General features: G+C 38.2%; 1 protein-coding gene across 7 annotated transcripts; it reads right to left on the reverse strand.

Moving 5' to 3' along the window:
* Nucleotides 1–320: 320 nt before the first annotated feature.
* AASDH (aminoadipate-semialdehyde dehydrogenase) lies at nucleotides 321–18,794 on the reverse strand. 7 transcript variants are annotated; one of them, XM_032687024.1, is made up of 15 exons: nucleotides 18,679–18,780; nucleotides 17,950–18,203; nucleotides 15,509–15,629; nucleotides 14,478–14,818; nucleotides 13,539–13,731; nucleotides 11,142–11,383; nucleotides 10,074–10,180; nucleotides 9,477–9,649; nucleotides 8,739–8,931; nucleotides 8,108–8,226; nucleotides 5,951–6,788; nucleotides 4,709–4,872; nucleotides 3,997–4,122; nucleotides 2,505–2,636; nucleotides 321–1,473 (listed from the first exon to the last, which is right to left on the reverse strand). In XM_032687024.1, the coding sequence occupies exons 2-15, from the start codon at nucleotides 18,177–18,179 to the stop codon at nucleotides 1,081–1,083; spliced, it is 3,372 nt and encodes a 1,123-aa protein (XP_032542915.1). In that variant the 5' UTR covers nucleotides 18,180–18,203; nucleotides 18,679–18,780; the 3' UTR covers nucleotides 321–1,080. The 7 variants fall into 7 exon arrangements, 5 of the variants coding, with proteins under 5 accessions (XP_032542915.1, XP_032542918.1, XP_032542917.1 ...); XM_032687027.1 differs by having other exon boundaries at nucleotides 1,081–1,473; nucleotides 18,777–18,794; XM_032687026.1 differs by lacking the exon at nucleotides 18,679–18,780 and adding an exon at nucleotides 18,513–18,666 and having other exon boundaries at nucleotides 1,081–1,473.
* Nucleotides 18,795–19,355: the final 561 nt, after the last annotated feature.

The raw sequence follows: 19,355 nt of genomic DNA on the forward strand, positions 1-19,355 counted from the left end.
ATATATGTACTGTGTGTCTCCTTTTGCAACTCATGCAGTTCAGATTTGCTTTACAAATAGAACTTTTTACGGTGCTACACGTGTCTTGCTTATGCATTTCTGCTAATAATAAAATGGAGGAACCAAATGTGATAAAGCGATATAGGATTCAAAGTAGATGGCTCATCAGAGAGAATAAGATAATAGTTCCTACTATACTTCTTTTAGAAGACTCATAATCAGAAATGCTTTCAGGGAAGCATACTTCAGTCACTGCAAATACTTGATTTGCATTAGTAAGGCCACTGGTACTTACTTTAAGATGTTAAAGACAACCAAACCCAATTTACACAACCCTTTATTAATAGTTCTTGTAAAGACAATGTAGACAGCTTTCATTGAAATCACTTAAAAATTATTTGACAATGGTTGATTTGAACAGTGCACACTTCATCTTGGAACTCATACTGTACCTGTCACTGGAATTTAACAAATATATACAGTATATTCTCTGCTTTAGAATACAAGAAGTAACTCCTACTGACTTCGATGGAGTCTAAGTGTAAGCTAGAATGAATTGAAGTCATGGATGGCCTAGGTCCTTTACAAAAGAAGAACTAATCAGTTTGTACAAACTATAGTAAACAGGTCACTCCTACCAGGTATATGCAATGCAGGCTATGTCTTCAGAAATGAAGTTAAAAGTTAGATTCAAAAAATTACTTGGGTTACCTTGCCTTGGCACAGATACCTTGCTAGACTAGACAAACACTAGCCTGATAAATGGAAGAGCCAGGCACGGGCTAGGCTGGACTCAGAGAAAGCAATATATTCCTCCCTCAGAGACAAGCATGCTATTTCAGGCTGCGAGGTATGGCATCTTAATACAGATTCTCCCTTCTCTGGGAAGGTGCTGAGCAGCCGTCCTCCTTCCATCAGTACAGCCTACCCTGGACACTGTCTGATGCAAAATGCTACCTGATAAGCCTGCAAGGAGCAGCTCTTGCCTGCAGCAAAATAGGCAGAGAGGTAGAGGGCACATGTGAGTTCTCAGTTTACAAATGTAAACAATAAAAATAAAGCAGCCTAACAACTTAGCTGTTATTTTTTTCCTGTTATATACAGATCTAGGCAATAAACATAATCATTTCTACAGCCAACAACAAGCTTTGTTCCCCATACTACAGGGGAAGAGAAAACCTCTCCTGGAAGCTTATCTACTCCTTCTGCTGTTCCACTCTTGGCATTCAGGATCCACACTTTGCCATCTGTAGATACTGCTGCCAAAAGAATTTTGTTACTTAAGTCATCACTTTGGAAAATGAACGGTGTTCCATACACACTTGAAGTGGCTTCAAATTTCCACAGTAAATTACCCTCCATGTTACAGCAGTAGATAAAGCAATCATGGGAGCCAAAAAATATTTCTTGCTTAGTTAAACTTGAGAGGCATGGAGATGAAAACACTGGCCCATTAGTGGAAAACTGCCAAACCTACAGAAAGAACATAACCACACATTATCAAAGGTTTTTCGTATAATTTTTTAATAGACTAGTTGTAGTCTAGGAGAGCATTTTATTTCAAAGATGTACTAGATTTCAGTGAGGGCTGGTAAATCCTTGTCAAATTACAAGTCAAGTTTTCACACAGAGTAAGCAATAGAAGTCTCATAAAATAGATGTGGAAGAGGGAAAAGTTACTATCTTATGTGAAGCCCACATAAAGATGGCCGCTTTGGGAAAAGGATGTTCTTGGGCTGTTGTACCATAATTAGTAACGAACTTAAAGAATCCTGTTAATATGCCATTCTTTGCCAGAAAGGCAGATATTCCTTTTGTAATATAGATTTTCTTTGCTCATGCTAATGGTGTGCAGATCCCTCCCCAAGAGAGTATCAGTTCTGTAACACCGCTGCAGGCAGACAGAGAGCAGGGCATAAGCTAACATATATTTTATAATCAGAAAAGGTTCAGGAATTGCCATGTATACTGCATGTCAGGCCAACAAACAGAAATGGTGTCAGTTGCCTTAAGACGAGATACAAACAAGATTAATCTCTGAGGGACTAAAAAAATACTCTCATTTAATTCAATGTGAAGGCTGACACGTATTTTGCCAGAATTATGATTTGGCAATTTTTTGATAAATGCATAAAACATTCTAAGAAACCTTTGTTTCTGAATCATCAACCATCTTGCAGAAGAGATGGCTTAAACATGCTTGAAAAATTTCAAATGAAACCATTTCATTTGCTGGCACTACACTTCACAATTTACTCTGGGTATAAGTTCTGGACTAAAAATTCTCTTACTGCATCAGGCAACTTGATAGTTTGTGGTTTTGCCATGAACTGCATAGATTATCTTAGGCAAACTTTTTTCTGCTTTCTCCCCTCTCTAACAATATACACTTCTGTTTGTTTCACAAAAAGGTATATGTCAACCACTAAACCTCAGAAAACAGCATTAATAAAGCATCTTATTCAGGGTTTTGTATGGACATAAAAAAACAACACGATTTCTACCTTTTCTCCAGAATGACTGTAACAATATAAGTTTCCATCCACACACCCAACACAGACGTAGTTCTCATTGCAGTGAGGAGAGGAGAAGAGTGGTTTTCCCAGGAAGCTTTTCCAAAGCTTGCTCCCTGTCACCTGTAAGTGGCAGCATTGAATATCTGATGCTTAACACAACTGTAAGAAGCAGCACAAAACAACCCTTCCGTCACGGCCTGACACGGCCATTATGAAGTGTGGGGAAAAAAATCCACAAAAACTCAAAACAACAACAACAAACCTCCAAACAAACCAACAAAACAAACAAAAAAATCAAAGAGAAGCAGGCTTCTCCCATCCAGAATGCATACCAGAAGCAAAACCACTCTTCAAATCTTACTCTAACAAAATGTTTAGTGCTTTACATAGGATACTCAATACCCATTTTTGCCCTTTTCTTCCTCCCCCTAGACAAAGTAACGATGATAATAGTGTAGTAGTAGTAGTTCTAATGAATGCCAAATTCAGTTTTTTACTCCATTCCCAGTTCCTCAGTATGTGTGACATGGACCAGTGAAGCAGAGGATATCTAATGAAGTCATATTGATACTGTAGGAAATTCTGCAACCCACAGTCTGATTGTCACAATATGCTCCTAAAGTATCCTGCAAATTCCTTAGGAATTATGGTTATTTTTAAAAATCGGAATGTGCAGGCTCATTTGTAGCTGGGTTTCTCAACTACATGTTACTCTGGATTACAGTATAAAAAAATCCCATTTTTTTCTTAAGCACAGTCCACTAGGGATGCAAAACCACACTCTGGTTTTCTAATACTACATTGATTATTACTGAGGACATTTGTAGTGGGTGGGAGATAAAGGTGCTTAGTGGGTTGTGTGATACAAAAATGCTAACAGCTGCTTTAAGTCACTGTTTCTTTTATCAGGCAGGACCAGCTGTAAGCAAACAACGCCTCAGAAAATCATGAAATTGCTCCACATCTTTTAAGAATACCATTTTCCCAGTGCAAAGAATATAACTGCAGTCTGAGATTAAGGGGACAGCTCTTTAAATGACGATGGCAGGCAGACAGTAAAACAAATGAAGGGGCTTCTTTCTGGATTCTATTCTGATTTCTGCATATGTTTTTTCCAATCCTTCTGTCAAAGGGAGGGCATGGGGGAACTAAATCTACAGACATGCTCTCACTCACTACTCAACCTGATAAAAGTAGTATATGGGAATGAGAAGACACTGACTGCAATTTTGGTCTACACTCAGCATGTGATTTCAAGCAAGTCATTTCAGTTCTCTTTATCACTGGATAGCTTTCTGAAGCATGGGAATTATTATGGTAACCTTGTGTATAATTATAAGGTTCCCAAGCGAAAAATATTTTATGGTTATATGTGGTTATCTTTCCTTTCATCAGAAAAGAAATTTTAACTTCAGATATACATTTTAGTTTCATTTGAATTTGAGACTGGGCTCAAAGACAAGTAAACAAAGGTACATACTGGATTAACAGCCAATAGTAGTCCTCCTAAAGTAGCAACATAGAGATGATGTGGAAAAGAACTTAGACAAGGAGATGAAAACACAGCCCCACCTTCGCAGTGTGACTTCCATACACATGCCTTTTTCTGTAAGCACAAGAAAACACATTAATAAACAATTTTCAATTGGAGCTAGAGCTCATGTTTACAAAGACCGTTGCATGTCAAACCTTGTGAAACACCGTGTTTAACTCAGCAGACACTAGTTAAGAAGTGAAGATATAAACTACGTGCTACGACAGCAACACATATGTTGGCTACTTTCTCTTCCAGTAAATGAAAGAAATTCGGCTAATGAAAAGGCAGTATCTGCCCCTTTTATTTTCCATCTCCCTTTATTTACCCATTTAGAATGTAAGATTCTTTCCCCAGTCATAAAGCCATAGATAGTTCTATTTCTAGCTAGGCACCCTATTCTGAAACACCCATGGAGAATTTAATAACTAAGAAACTTAAGATTTGGTCTCAACCAGGATTAGTAACACAAGAACCGCAGCTGAGAACACCACTAAAACTATCTGCTGCCACATAATCCTAATCCCACTTCAAGCAGGCCTATTTCAGAAGTGTGATTGTGGACTCCTAAGAATACTAACACCAGTGGAGCTTCCTCTGGTGTACTACAAATAGGGTTTAAGTTGGATATTTATTCTTCTATAGTCAGTGTTCTTACATAAATATCCAAAGCGTACACATGTTGGTCATGTGATCCGATGTAGACTAGTCCACTAGAAGGGTCTACAACTCCAGAGCTTTTCACAGTGTCTTCTGTGACAAAAGTCCACTGTATTTCTCCATCACTGCTTTGAAGCACATATACTAAGCCATCATAACAACCTGTGTGAAATAAAACATGACAGAGGAAAAACGAATTATTATTTGCATTTATGGTGTGATATATGCTGCTAGCTGCATCACTGCTGGAAAGAAATAGGATTATTCATGATGTAGGGTTTCAAAACATTTTCCAAAGCTTCTCCTGCTCTTTTAGTTCAAAGTCTTTCCTGATAGTTAGTACATTCAAAGTTGACTGGTTTGTGTGTTCTTTCTAAGTTACATTTAGAATATACTTATTTCACTGCCTTTCTATCAGATTTTACAGTAATGATATTAGAAGACACGGAAAGTTGCTGAAAAGGGAGAATATGAAGTTTTTTTCATTACCTCTTTCTCTAGTTTTCCTTTCTGAAAATGAAGGTACTGAAAGAATAAAGTTTTTATGTTTTCTAATGCAAACTAAACTGCTATTCTAGAAACTCCTTCAGTGTTAATGAAACATTTAATTTTGTTATCAGAGCTATAAGAAATCAAAATACAAGAAAAACATTACCTTTGCATAAAAAAATGCACCACCTGGACTTCTGTGCTAACCAGTGATGTATATGCATTAGTTAAAAAGTTGACACTAAGATAAATAATAGCAACTCCACTGACAATGAATATGATAAAACAAAAAAAAATTATCCAAATATATCCTTCACATTTTCCAAAAAGAAGAGTCAGATAATTAAACTCTGAAAAATAATATGAGGTACCATGTAGTAATTTCTACCTCTATCAATTTTAAAGACATTCTGAGACTGTATCACCTTTCCATACTGTAAAAAAACCAACCCATTAAGGTCACACTTTACTCAACCACTAAAAAAACCCCCATACCCATTGATTACTCCTCATTGATAAACTGACATATAATAAGCCACAAGTGTTTATATTAGATAAGCTCCATCACTGGTTGTCATGAAACTTAAATTACTTCTTCCTCCTGGTTTTTTTTACAATAAACTGGTTCCGAGGCAGGTATGGATGTTTATGGATGGAGGACATTCAGACATAAGAAATATGATTCTCTGTCATTCATCTCATATTCAGCAGAAAAAATAACTTAAAATGAAAGCTGAAACAAAAGACATACCAACAACAACAAAATTTCCACACTTGGATACGCAGGCAGAAGATTCAATACGGTCTCCAAGGGTCTTCTCCCACTTTATTTCTCCCAAATCTAGATCAACTGCCTGCATTGCACGAGAGTGAGAGCCAACATACACAGATGCAGATACTTCTTCCTTAGATGGTATTACAACCAGTGGTGATGCATCAACACACTTTCTTGTATTTGACTTCCATCTTACGGACAATGCCAACTCTGCCATTGTTACATGACCACATTCTGCGTGGATTTGCTGCACAGAGGAACAGTCGTTTTTATTTGCCTTGTTTGTAACTGTTAAAATTCTTTCTCCCATTTCATACCCTTGCGTGTGGCTTTTCATTATACTTGGAGCCTTGGAATGTTGAAAGGATGGCTGCTGTAGCATTTCCACTCCTACTTGTACTGTATTTTTGGGTTTCATAAAAGACTTGGTGAAATTCACAGGGAAAAAATGATTTCCTCTGCTTAGTGCAATAAATGGAATTAATCCTGAAGTAACCTCAAGAGCTATTTCAGATGTCAGTTTAATATATTTTCCATGGAATTCCTCTCCACTGTTTGGATCAAATTTTCTTTTCACAACATTGTCAGGATTCATAACTTGGTCTTCATTTGTAATAAGCATTTTAAGAATATGTCTGTAAACCTCTTCAATTGAGCGGCTGAGAATAACTTCAAGAAGTCCAGGCACAGCTTTGCCTACAAGCATCTCAATTTCACCATAAAATCGCAGAGCTTTTAAGGAGTCTCCACCACTATACAGAAATACTGCATCTTTAGAAATTTCAGTGGAATCACCCAGAAGACCGAGGACAGACTAGAGAAAAGAAGAAGGAAAGAGGTACCAGTTCATGGGTGTCACACCATGTCACACACATAAAAACTTAATTTGGGTAGAATCCACCTGAACACCTACAAGTCCTGCTAAAAATCAACACCTGAGTAAATTCCCTACTCTGCAAAAAATATCACATGAAACATGTTAGTGCTAACAGAGGTAGTGATGGAACAAGAGCTGAGGAGGAAGGGAGAAAGTAGTTCTGTACTACAAAATGTTTTACTCCATTCCAGTTTTGCAGTCTAAGGAATCAAAGCAACTTGTGCTCTGTATTGATTGGCTGTTTGCAATCTTGGTACCATTTATCAATGGCAACTTTGCAGTTAGAACCTAGATGCCTTTTGATAAAATTAGTTTAAGTGGGTTATATTATTAATAAATCTTATATAAACTGTTCTCTTTTACTTCTGAATTATTTAAGTAACCTATTTACCTACCTACTTTTGAAGTTATAACCCCTTCAATTCATGAAGGATTTTGGATGTGGCATTGTTATTACAACAAACAGCAAATCACTGTGTCTCCTCTCACTGCACTCCCTGCTTCTTAAGACTGGTTGTGAAATCCAGATCCTCTGGTTTTGGAAATTGCCTTCTGCTGTCCATAATGGGCCTAGGGCACATCCCATCCCTCTGAGTTACCATTTGTATTGCCATCAATACAGTAAGTATCAGCATACATAAATAATTTCACTGCATTTATTTGTTCAAGTCCTAGCCACAGCTAATCCCACTTTCAGGTGAAACTTGGAAGTCTACCTTTCAAAAATAAGTAGTACTGTTTGACATCACATTTCAATATCTTGAAAAACAAGTCTTTAGCATAGAAGTTTAGAAATAATACAGACAGTCCAAGAGACAATTGCAGAACTGTGCTATCCATTTAAGAAAAGGATTCTTCAGTGTGTAATTATCTTGAGAAATAAGAAACTCTGCTAACACAGTAGCTGTTTTGTACAAAGTTTCCATGTCCCAGTTCCTTGTTTCCTTTAGGGGTACCTTCTTTGTTAGGTGAAGCAAAATTCAAAAAGCTACTGGCTCATTACATCCTTCCCATGCTAATTGCTTACACCTCACAGCCCACAGTTTTATCTGATAGAAAAATATAAATGACTCCCTCTTGGACACTGCAGAGCAACCATATTTAAGTATTAACTGAACAGAAAGAGCTGTACTGCTTAAATCTATAGGCAGCTAGAATGTTCTGGTTGCATTAGTCATACTTCTTAGAACTGTTTAATTCCTGACACATGTATAATGATCCACTTGCAAAGATAAAAAGGCAGCTCAAAATACTACCTTCCATAAATACTGCAATCTTTCCCACAATTCCTCTGCGTCACTCAGCTTACTGTCACGCCTTCTGGAGTTTAGATGGTTCTGGTATATCTTGTTCAGTTCAGATATATCAACTTTGCCTTTGTAGAAAATAAAGTACGATTTTTTTTCATTGCTCTTTTAGCATTTACACTTCCAAAACCTGCTCTGCACAAATAGCCACTTTATTCTTGTACATATTTCCTTATTCATACTCAACTCCACGAGTATCCTTTTACCCAGTTGATCAATTACACGAAACCCAGTCAGGTTTTTGAAAATTTACTCTAGCCTCCCACATAACCCCACCTTCAAGGCCTGATTTTTCCCCAGCTGAAGTCAGGGTTCTGTTGCAGACTGCAACAGGAATGACTGAGAAAATAAATGTGCAGTGTTAAAACTAAACTGATTCTTCCGCTACTGTTTGACTCTCAAATGAAACATTATCAAGAAAACATAGCACATGGTCATGATTTCCTACTAGGAGTTAATTATCTAATGTACACATTTCAAAAGCATGAATCAGGTACTGAATTTTGGTCAATTAAAAAAAAAAAGCAATAGATACCATTAAAATAAGTGTCAAGGGTTCTTAATAAATAAATTCATTTACCATGTGATGTTAAAGGCAAAGCTTTAATAACTATAATCTCATCAGGGACTGCATAAGCTGGTAGATGCTTCTGGAGTTCTTTAAGTGTTTCCCTCTCTTTTAAATCATCTTTGGGTAAAACAAACAGGATAAGCTTTTCTTGCTGATACCAGGTTACCGCACAAGCTTCTACCTGGCAAAGATCTTCAGCAGCCTGTAATTAAAAGATATTAGTCTTGCTTTGAAATGCAGTTCATCAATAGAGTAAAATGAGCAAGAAACACAATGGAAAAAAAAGCACACCTTTAAAAATCACATTTTTCTCACATTTCTACAGAACATCCTATGAAATCATCCTGTAGCTGAAAGTCTGTACTTCTTCACATAAAAATGACCTCAGAGATATATGTATTATTTGCCAAAATGCCATGAATGAGGAATAATCCAAGAGTCTGAACTCAATCTTGTAGAACAATCACTGTACAAGCACTGCAGTGCAATGCTCACTACTTTTCAGGTCCTTATACAGTTCTCAATTCTCCTGGAAGAAACGACACAATAAAACAGATTCCCAAGAACTCAGGACAAACTCCTCCCTCAATTATTTGACTAGATTTTTGATATTACACCCCGCAAATTCCTTTTAGACTCCTAAAAGCCAGGTGAAAATAAATAAATACCCATTTCTGATGATAACAATGTGTTCCTTACCTGCCTTTTTCTACAGTCATACTCTACTCACTGGATGTGAGCACTTACCTGCTGCAAACATTCAATATTAAAACGTTTGCCATGACGTTTAATCTGATTGTCTTTCCGACCCAAGAAGAACAAATTCCCATTCTGCACTCTTACAAAATCCCCTGTTTCTCTCATTGTACCCAGCGGTACAGTTATCTCATCATCAAGAAAGCAGATTCGTTCTTCACCACCTACACAAGAAAAGATTGTGGTCTTATATATTAAATGGCTAACTGTAAATGAAAATTATAAAAAGTGTTTTATCAAATTCTCCTAAATTCTAACAAGCACTATAAGAAATACTATAAGATTATCATCAATGCCTTAATTTCTACAACGTACAAATCTGGCTATGCAGTTAATTAAGTTATTACATAGAAATTACTTCAACTGATAATTTCAAAATGCAAGCAGGAAAAAAAAAGTCAATATAATGAAGGCACAGATAAAATCATTCCAAAAACCTAAAATACCATTAGAAGGTTCCCAGTACAATCAAAACTTAAAATGCTATATTAATCTGTATATCAGAGGCAAACACTAAGTAAAATAATCATTATTAAAACTTAATCAATTAACAATAGCATCTCAGAAGAATTAGAAATATAAACCAACCTATAAATATTTGTCCCTCGCCTTCAAGAACTGCAGATCCGTTGGTATCTCTGACCTCAACTTTTGTTCCAAGAAGCGGTGATCCCAAAGGTATAGGAAAATCTGTTCTAAATATATTAAAGACAGAAACAGTAAAAATCTTTCCCTTCTGAACAAAATTGTTCCAGAGATCAGTCAGCATACAATCTTTTAAAAGATTGGTATTAGAGAAAAAGTAGATGCTTGGGATTCCTTTCTACAAAAGTTTCTTCTTTAAAAATGTATCAATTTATTAAAAATTCAAAACCTCATCCATGTGCATGGGTTTCATTATCATATACCAAAAAAGCCTGCTGTGTGACAGAAAATAAGGCCTGAATGGACCCTGATATACCCTGAGAGAACCTCAAGAGCTTCAGGTAGTTTTTAAGTCTCCCAGGTTGAAATTTCCATCAAGTCAACCAATGTAAGCATGTGTAACTGCTTTCTAACTCAGTCTTTCTCTCTCTTACCTAGTTTGAGCCTTTACTCTATTTTACTACTGATGTTCTCGCAATAAGTACAGTTGACTCCTTTAGAAAAGACTGAAATACAAGAAACTGTAATTTCAATTTCATGTATCTACTATAGACTTCTGTTGAACTGCAGACCGAGTCCTTCTTTCCCTTCATTTTCCAGCCTCTTCATGCACTTGCAGGACCTCATATATTGAATATAGATGCTATTTCTGAGTGGAAGTATAGAATAATGTATTTTCTTTAGTAAAGCAAAACTTTAAAAGTAAAGCAACTTTAAATAACTTCTGCATGGATTCCAGTTCAATTTCTATCATAAAGTATTATATATTTTATATTTGAACTCAGAGAAACCAGAATGAAAATTACTTTAACATGAGAATTTAGTAACACTTCATGACCATCCAGCATTTTCAGTCTTCAATGGTTTAAGCACTATGTTAATATATCCCATTTTCTACCAGTATAAACACACATGAGGACTCAGTAGCTCTGGTAACATGAGACTGAGATTCTAATTCCGGTGATTTTCATCATTCACATGCCAAGCCATGAAAACAGTGAATTTTCCTACCTAAAATCGGCACTAAAAACCTCTTCAGGAATCTTGTAGCAAGTGGCCCAGCTTGACACTTCAGTAATACCATAGAGATTAAAAATACTTGTTTTGTTCTCCTTGTGCTTCCAACTTTTCAAGAGACTCAGTACAGGAAATGCTTCACCACCAAGGGCTAAGACACGAAGCGAAGTATTTGCAGACAACACTGTTGATTTAATAATGTGAGCTCCAAACCTTCTGAGAAGTGTTGGTGTTGCCTGAATAATACATAATAGAAAAAGGAAAAAAAATACCAAAGAGAAAGACTTGTTATATTTTTTCAGTATATGTGTACATCTCTTCCTGCTTTATCATATTCACTGCACAGCTGCACTGTGGATGTACTTTAAAACATTTACATATAGTAGATGGCATCAACCATCTGATACCAGTATACATCACAGTGGTGTTTTGTTTCTTACATGAAGCATTTAATGAATACTATCAGCACCAATCAATGTTCTTCTGCCGAGTGTCTTCTTTATTCAGAATGTTACAGCAAAAATATTATCTATACATCTGATTCACCTGCATACAGAACATGTAAAGACCTTTACGTAATACTAAAAATTCCTAGGATGTCAGATTCTGCGTTGTCCTTGATTTGTGTAAATATAACACTTTACAAGAATTAGTTTTTCTGAAAGCTTTCACATCACACTCTAAAATAAGCAGGAGGAAAAGAGATAAAAACGAATACCAAACCCCTCAAACCCAAACCACTTTCCTTAAGCAACTACTTCTGTAAAACTACTGGTGATGCAGAGCCCTTTCACTGAGGGAAAAACAGTGAATCATATTATCAGACACATTTCACTCCTATTCTTGCCTACTTTTCTCTTAAGAGGACTGGAAAATGAATGGAATTATTTTTTACCAGGTTCCTTTCTTCAAGTATTAGATGAAGACCATTTCTTTTCAACTGATAATTTTAACTTTAGTGAATAACAGCAATGAAAAAAAAAATAGGGAAAAAATTTATATTCTTCCCTTCCTCATAATCACTTTTTAGATTTCTCAAGTCTGCTCAAGAAAGTCAAGGAGGGAAGGTAATGTCTTTCTATAATTTAAGAAACATCACAAAATCATCAGTTAAGCTATAAGGAGAACATTTCTGTCATTAATTCAGCTGAGAAGCCCTTCCTTCACTGATTAGGACAATGATCAAAAAACACCCACAAAATCAAACTTTTCTGAGAAGGATATCTAAATACCTTCATTCACCAAATTTTGCCTTTCTCTATTACTGCTTAACATGATTAAAAAACATATCTTCAGAAGTCTTAACAGACACATTTAAAAAAAATCTTGCTAAATAGAGAGCAATACCTCAGATTTTTTTCCTAAAAGCAAGTGAGCTAAACTGATCATGAAACTCGTATACGATAGGAAATTCTACACCACTGCAATTTATAGCAATCCTGACAAACAAAAATAGGAGCAGAGAATAATTACAACAGATTTTTAATTAGTTGATTTTTTTCTGGTATGGAAGCTTCAGTTAGCCACTCACTAATCTTATCCTACAATCTCAACTAGCACCATTCTTTCAAAAGAAAAGGAAATGGAACAGGATCTGGAACATGAATCCTATAAGGAGTGGCTGAGGGAGCTGGGTTGTTTAGCCTGGAGGAGGCTTAGGGGGGACCTTAGCATTCTCTAGAACTGCCTGAAAGGAGGCTGTAGCCAGGTGTGGGTTGGCCTCTTCTGCCAGGCAACCAGTCACAGGATAAGAGGAACAGGACAGGATTACAGGGCATGGGCTACACTTATTCAGCCATGCTGGATGCTTCAAGTAAATTCTGCAAACTTTAAAACTATTAAAATTGAAATCATATAGGAGATGACCTATTTTAAGACATAAGAGACACATGAAGACTCACATAAACAGGTGAACTGAAAACAATGTGTTGCTGTGAAATCAATTATTCTCTTGCTTTCATTATGGTAAAAACAATAGAAATTTTATCACCCTATACATAGCACTGGTTTAGCTGTACTTTTAGCATAAAGACTACCATTACAACTTAAAAGTTGTTTATGAGGAAAGGCTCTAAAATCAAGTCCATCAAAAAGTGCTAAAAATGTCTATAACAGTTTATTCTATTACCAGATTCTTCAGAACAAAGAGTTCAATTAATATAATTCAATTAATTCTTAATAACTAATGGTTTCCTCAAATAATCGTTAGTTGTTTTCTATCACAAAATGTTTGAGGTTTTGATCAAATGGTTTTGATCAAATTTTCTACTGCCTTCGAGGAAGAATGCTCTTTTCCCATTACCAGCAGCGTCTACGCTGACGAAAGAGTAGCACATGTTAGCAAAAGTGCAAAGCAAGACATTGAAGACACTTATCTTAGGTGTTGCCTACCTGCAACACTGTCACACGGTGGTGGTGAAACAGAGCAGCAGAGAGCTCCACAGGCATCATTTTAATAGTGTTTGGTACTATGAGAATAGACGCTCCGCTTGTCAGAGCCATGAACAATTCAACCACAGACGGGTCAAATGTTAGAGGAGAAGCCAGGAACAGCACATCTTCCTGTGTGATCTCAAATATGGAGCTGAAATAAGAAAGTTAGGAATTACAAATCTGATGCATGCCTTCAAAAGCCACTTCCAAACTAGAAAATGAAAGCATGAAAGAAATACATATTAGCAAAGCTCAGATCGTAAGGGCTGCTCTGAATATGTAGGCATATGCAGGCCACATAATTGGAGCACGAGCCCCTGAACTGTAACTGTTGATTTAACTAATTGTCACCTACAATGATACCCACCATGTTATGCACCAATACAGTGCACTGAGAGGCATATTTCAACTAACGGATGCGCATTTAAAAAAAAAAGAAAAGAAAAAGAAAGAAAAAATGATGGTATTTTCCATAATACATTTTTTTTAAAGTATTAAATGAAGCAGCAAGAAACCTAGGTAGACTAGAAAGGAATTGGGACTAAAAGCCTACAGAACACAGTGAATATAACTGTGAACAAATAATTCATTTTGTTATCTATTTTAATTCATATTGTTATCTGTTTCTTTTAAGCCACAAGCCAGAATCCTTACAACAACAGTATATTATTTGAAGCACAGCCCTCAGTTAAACAAAATGTTACATGATTCTATTTAGAAACAAAATAAAAAAATACAAATAAATCTGAAAACATAGGTAAGGAGGAGGAAGAAGTGAAGTTGTGCTAGTAAAAACCCTACCTACACTCCTCTGAAGTATTAAAAGAAAAATAAAAAAATTCCCTCAACATCAAATTTGTAAAAGCATTTGAAAGGAAAACTGAAAACCACACTTACTTAAGATGTTGAATATTAGGCACTACACATTTATGAGGCACTCTGACTATTTTGGGGATCCCTGTAGTTCCTGATGTATGCAAGACATACGCTAAAGTGTCTCTCTGTCTGACGTCCATGGATCCTCCTTCTGATGTTTTTACTTCAGTTTGATCTGGACAAACGGTATATTCTGGCTGTGAGTTACCCACAGCTTTGAAAGGTTCACATTTACTTTTCGTATCATCTACTTGTGAATTTAAATCAGTGTTGCTCGAGCTCATTTGGAAGAGAGTTAAACCAATATGTTCTATTGTGGAAGAATCATGGGAAAAACACCCAACATGGGACATCCGGAATTTCTGTAAGAGAAAATAAACAATTCAAACAGCAGAACTCAGGATGCACTGTTATTGTTCTACTGTATGCAATGAAATAGGCAACAGCATTTCATACAAAAAAGTTGTGATTTTTTTATGCCTCTACTTTTGGAGGACACACATCAGACAGTTTTAAGCTCATGTGTTTTTACATATTAAATATGAGTGAACATAGACTTCATAAATGCGAAATAAACAATTCTCTAAGAAAGAAAAAGAAAAGGAAAATATACAAAAGAATGCTGCAGAAGACAAACGACTGAATTATAACTAAATGGTCCCATCTTGTCTGTTCCCTTTGCAATGAGTGAGGGTATAAAAACTGGGAGGAGTTGGACAAAAAGAAACTAAAGTATTAAATGAACTACTGCAGATTTCCAACTCTTAACTTTGCCATATGAAGAAACAAGTCTGGAAAAGTCTTCCAATGTTGGTACCCAACAAGCTTGTCTAAATAACAGCATAACAGAAAAGAAGGCATTTTTTCTGAAGAGGAGGAGAAGCACTTCATACTTCTAATTTTAAAGATGTTCTTTTCTGAATGAGAAAAACAATCTCTTGGTATGAAGAAACAAAAGCACCCCATCCAAGCTTATTAAAACAGAATACAATCTGAATATCTACACATCCAAAGTGCTCTTTACTGCTTCCTGTAGAAGCTTGAAAACTTACATTTATTTTGTCATTCTCAACAAGAATATACTGAAGATTGGTTTTCTTCATGAAGTAAGTGGATAAGGTTGGTGGTGCATCTGGATCAACAGGTGAATAGGCAGCTGGAACTTGAAGGATTCTAACAAGACACAAATGTTATAAACTTTTAAGAAAACTTAAGAAAATCCTCTAAATTTTCATTAACATTTCTTTTAAACTTTTATAGTTGGCTGAGCTAGAAAATGTAGTCACAACATGACTTTGAAGGATTTTTTTGGTAATAAAATAGAATGAATAGTCAGTGTTGCCTTTTGGTATTTTGCAACAAGGGAAAAAATGAAAGCTAGACAAAAACATTCAATATTATTTCTGGCCAAGCAAGTAAGTGATGACAAAGGTATATTTACATCAACAGCACCATATTTTAAAACTTTCTGCTGCTGACTAGGAACAAAAATTAATATCCTTGTGAGGGGAAGTGGAGAGACAGGTATCAACCTGTTCACCCTCGTAGCCACTGACAGGACTGAGGAAATGGAGTGAAGCTGAGTTGGGGGAGGTTTAGGTTGAATATCAGGAAAAGGTTTTTCTGCTGGAGGTGGTTGAGCACCGGAACAGGCTCCCCAGGGAAGTGGTCACAGCACTAAGCCTGTCTGAGTTCAGGAAGCATTTGGACAATGCTCTCAGGTACATGGTGTGACTCTTGGGGTGTCCTGCATAGGGCTAGGAGTTCGACTCGATGATCTTGATGGGTCCCTTCCAACTCTGCATATTCTATGATTCTATGAAAAATAAGCTTTTTATACATATACAACATGCAGAAACACATTTTAAAACCAGCAAAAGCCTGCACGCTGAAAACACTTTACCACGAGTCTAAACAATTCAGCGCAAGAAAATCTGAGCACGTTACTGGAACGTCTTCCCTAAAAAACACGGGGAGCACCAACTACCTCTGTGCTCCCATTCCCTGCCCTGTAGCGTGCCCTCGGCAGCTGCTCGCTGCCCACCTCTAGCGGCACCCTTGGATAACAACAAGCCCTGGAATTCGTTACCACCACAGAAAACGCCAAGGTGAGTGCATGGCCACTAACACATGAACGGTCCCCATAAATCTTCACATTTCTTCTACTGTTGTGTTCTGTACTGTATGTACAATTAGTTATACTTCCTCTTTGTGCAAGTGGTTTGTCACTGCAGTAATGCTGAGATCCCGAATGGAGACATGGAAACAGCAGCACTCTCTGTGCTTGAACAGCCACTTGTGTTAGCGAGCACCTGCCCTGCATCAGATCTCAGTCAGCTACTCGGCAGTGACAGCTGCAGGAATCAAAGCACCCAAGTAGCTCCTGCTCACAGAGCAAAAGAAAGCTATGTTACTGTTCAGTTCATTGGGATACAGGATAAAACAGGCTGCAAGGGACCTCAATATGTCGAGTCCAACTTCCTGCTCAAGCAGAGCCAGCTTTGACACCAGACTGGACTGTTCAGGACTCTGAACACCTCCAGAGATGGTGCCTGCACATCTCTGGGCAACCTGCTCCACTGCCGCACTGGAAGTGTTTCCTGACCAGTGAGAACGTTTCTCAGTGCTTCTGGGAGATTTATGATTACAGAGCTCACTCACTCCACTGAAATCTTTATATTCCACTGTGGTATCTCTTCTTGTGCTATTGTGTATTTTACACGCAGTGTGACAACAGAAAAATACTGACACAGACCATTCCCCCAGGAAGCACAACTGCTGCTGTAAACATCAGCTGAAGAAAATATACTTGTGATCCTGTGATTCTCTAATACGTCATAAATGCTAGAGATACAAAAGATATGTCTATAAAAGATACAAACATTAAAATTAATCAGCAGAAGCAAGATTTTTAAAATGCTGGATTAACACGAGCATTTAGACCACAAACATTTCAACTTCCTAGCCATTAATTAATCAGTATCATTTTAGTGTTGCATTGCAATTCTTTCTGCAATATTTGTAATGGAACATTAAACATATATTCATTTAGCTTAAAACATGGACTTTGTTTTCAGAGCATCTTTTCTGCCAGCAAGACAATACATTAAAAAACCTGCATAGTCCTTTTTTTAATAGATATCTGTCAGATCACCTCAATTTTTTAAACAAGTAGAACAAAAATACCAGTCATCAATTTTTTGGTATTTCTATAAATATGCTAAATTGCTTTTTAAAAAAAGGATGCAGTTACAGACTCTTCAGACCTTTGGAACTTAAGATTCAAAAATTTTTTCAGCAGAGGCTTTGCAAAACATTGTAATAGTGCCACCTTTTTCTTTAAAGAATGTAATGCTGCAGCACCCCTTAATTGCACTACTGTGGCATTACTGCATTTTTTCTGTTACTAAAAATCTAAACAAACTGTAACATTTGCTTTCATATAGATGACCCTTAAAAACCTAACACACATTGCAAACGCTCAAACCATTACCCTAAGATCCAAGATGGCAGGTTTATTCCTGGATAGCAGTAAAGGCCTATTTCACATTTGCCTTGCTGGTCACAGTACTTTTGAAGGAAAGCTGTTAGTTCCCTGGCCAGCTCAACCACCGTGGCGTAGGTGTAGAAAGCTGGAGGTTTCCCAGTGCATTCATCAAACCAAACTGCTGCTCTATCCGAGTGCAGGCTGGTTGCCCGAGCCACCAGCTCCTGAAGCGTCATCCTGGCTGCGCAGCTCCAGTCCCCCTGAAAGAATAACAGACCAAAATGTACTGTCACCTCCTTACTTTTAATACTTTAGCCAAATTATAAACGCATACAAAACACTACCAAGAAGGGAAAAAAAGATCCATGGCAGAGAACACACAACTCTATTGCACCTTAGCTGCAATGTTTTAAAGCTGAATTATTGACTCATTTGCCATAAGTCTTATCCTAAAGCCCAGGATACAGTAATGCACTAAGGCTTCATTGTACAGAGGCAGTTTGTTCCTCACCGTTACACCTTTATTTTTAAAGCACGGCACCACTGAATTAATATCTCCATTACCAAGCCTTAATTAATTAATAACTCTTTCAGTGGAACAGCAAAACACGAATCCTTCCTCTGCAAACAGAAACCTCGACGCGTGGACTGCCCAGGCTCTGCATTTTGTACTGCTCGTGCTAGTGTCTTTCTCTCCCCCCGAGTCCGCCCGCCACGCCCGCACGGCTGATCGACCGCTCTGGGCTGTGCCCCCGCTCGCCCCTTCCAGGTTTCCCCGTTTCCACTCGGGATGAGCGCGGCCCGGGGGCTCCCGGAGCTCCACGGGCTCCCACCTGCGACACTTCCGGCGCCTCTCGGCCCCGCCCCCAGCCGCGGTCGCGCCTCCGATTGGCTGGACCCCGGCAAGGCCGCGCTCTCATTGGCCAACATCCGTCGCGCCCTTTGGGCATCCGCAAGTAGCGTCCGCTCCGCCAGAGTCCCACGTTGGGTGGTATCATCGCTTCCCGAGGGGGAGACGGAAGGAGGGAGGGAGGAACAGCGGGCGCGCCAGAGCCTGCCCCGCTGTCCCAGCTCCCCGGCGGACATGGAACATGGCTAAAACAATCACAGGTGGCTGTGGCGAAGGGCAAGGTTTCGCCGCCACGCTCACCGTTCACTGGTCTCTGTCGGCGTGTGTCCGTACCCCTCCCCCGCCCCAGCAGGTGGTACGGGCCTCCCTGCCGGTGGTACGCCGTGCGCGGGCCGGGGATGTCATGTCCGGGTGGGAGCCGGGGTGCGGCTCTTGCCCTGCGCTTCGGCCGGGCTGCCCCGCTCGGCTTCCCGCGGAGCCAGCGAGGGCGGTCGGGGCCAGACTTTGTCCGTCGCAAGGAGCCGCAGGGAGCGAGGGTGACGGGAACGGGAGCCGTGCTGGG

Source organism: Chiroxiphia lanceolata, chromosome 4 (assembly GCF_009829145.1).
Source record: "Chiroxiphia lanceolata isolate bChiLan1 chromosome 4, bChiLan1.pri, whole genome shotgun sequence".
Taxonomy (NCBI): Eukaryota; Metazoa; Chordata; class Aves; order Passeriformes; family Pipridae; genus Chiroxiphia; species Chiroxiphia lanceolata.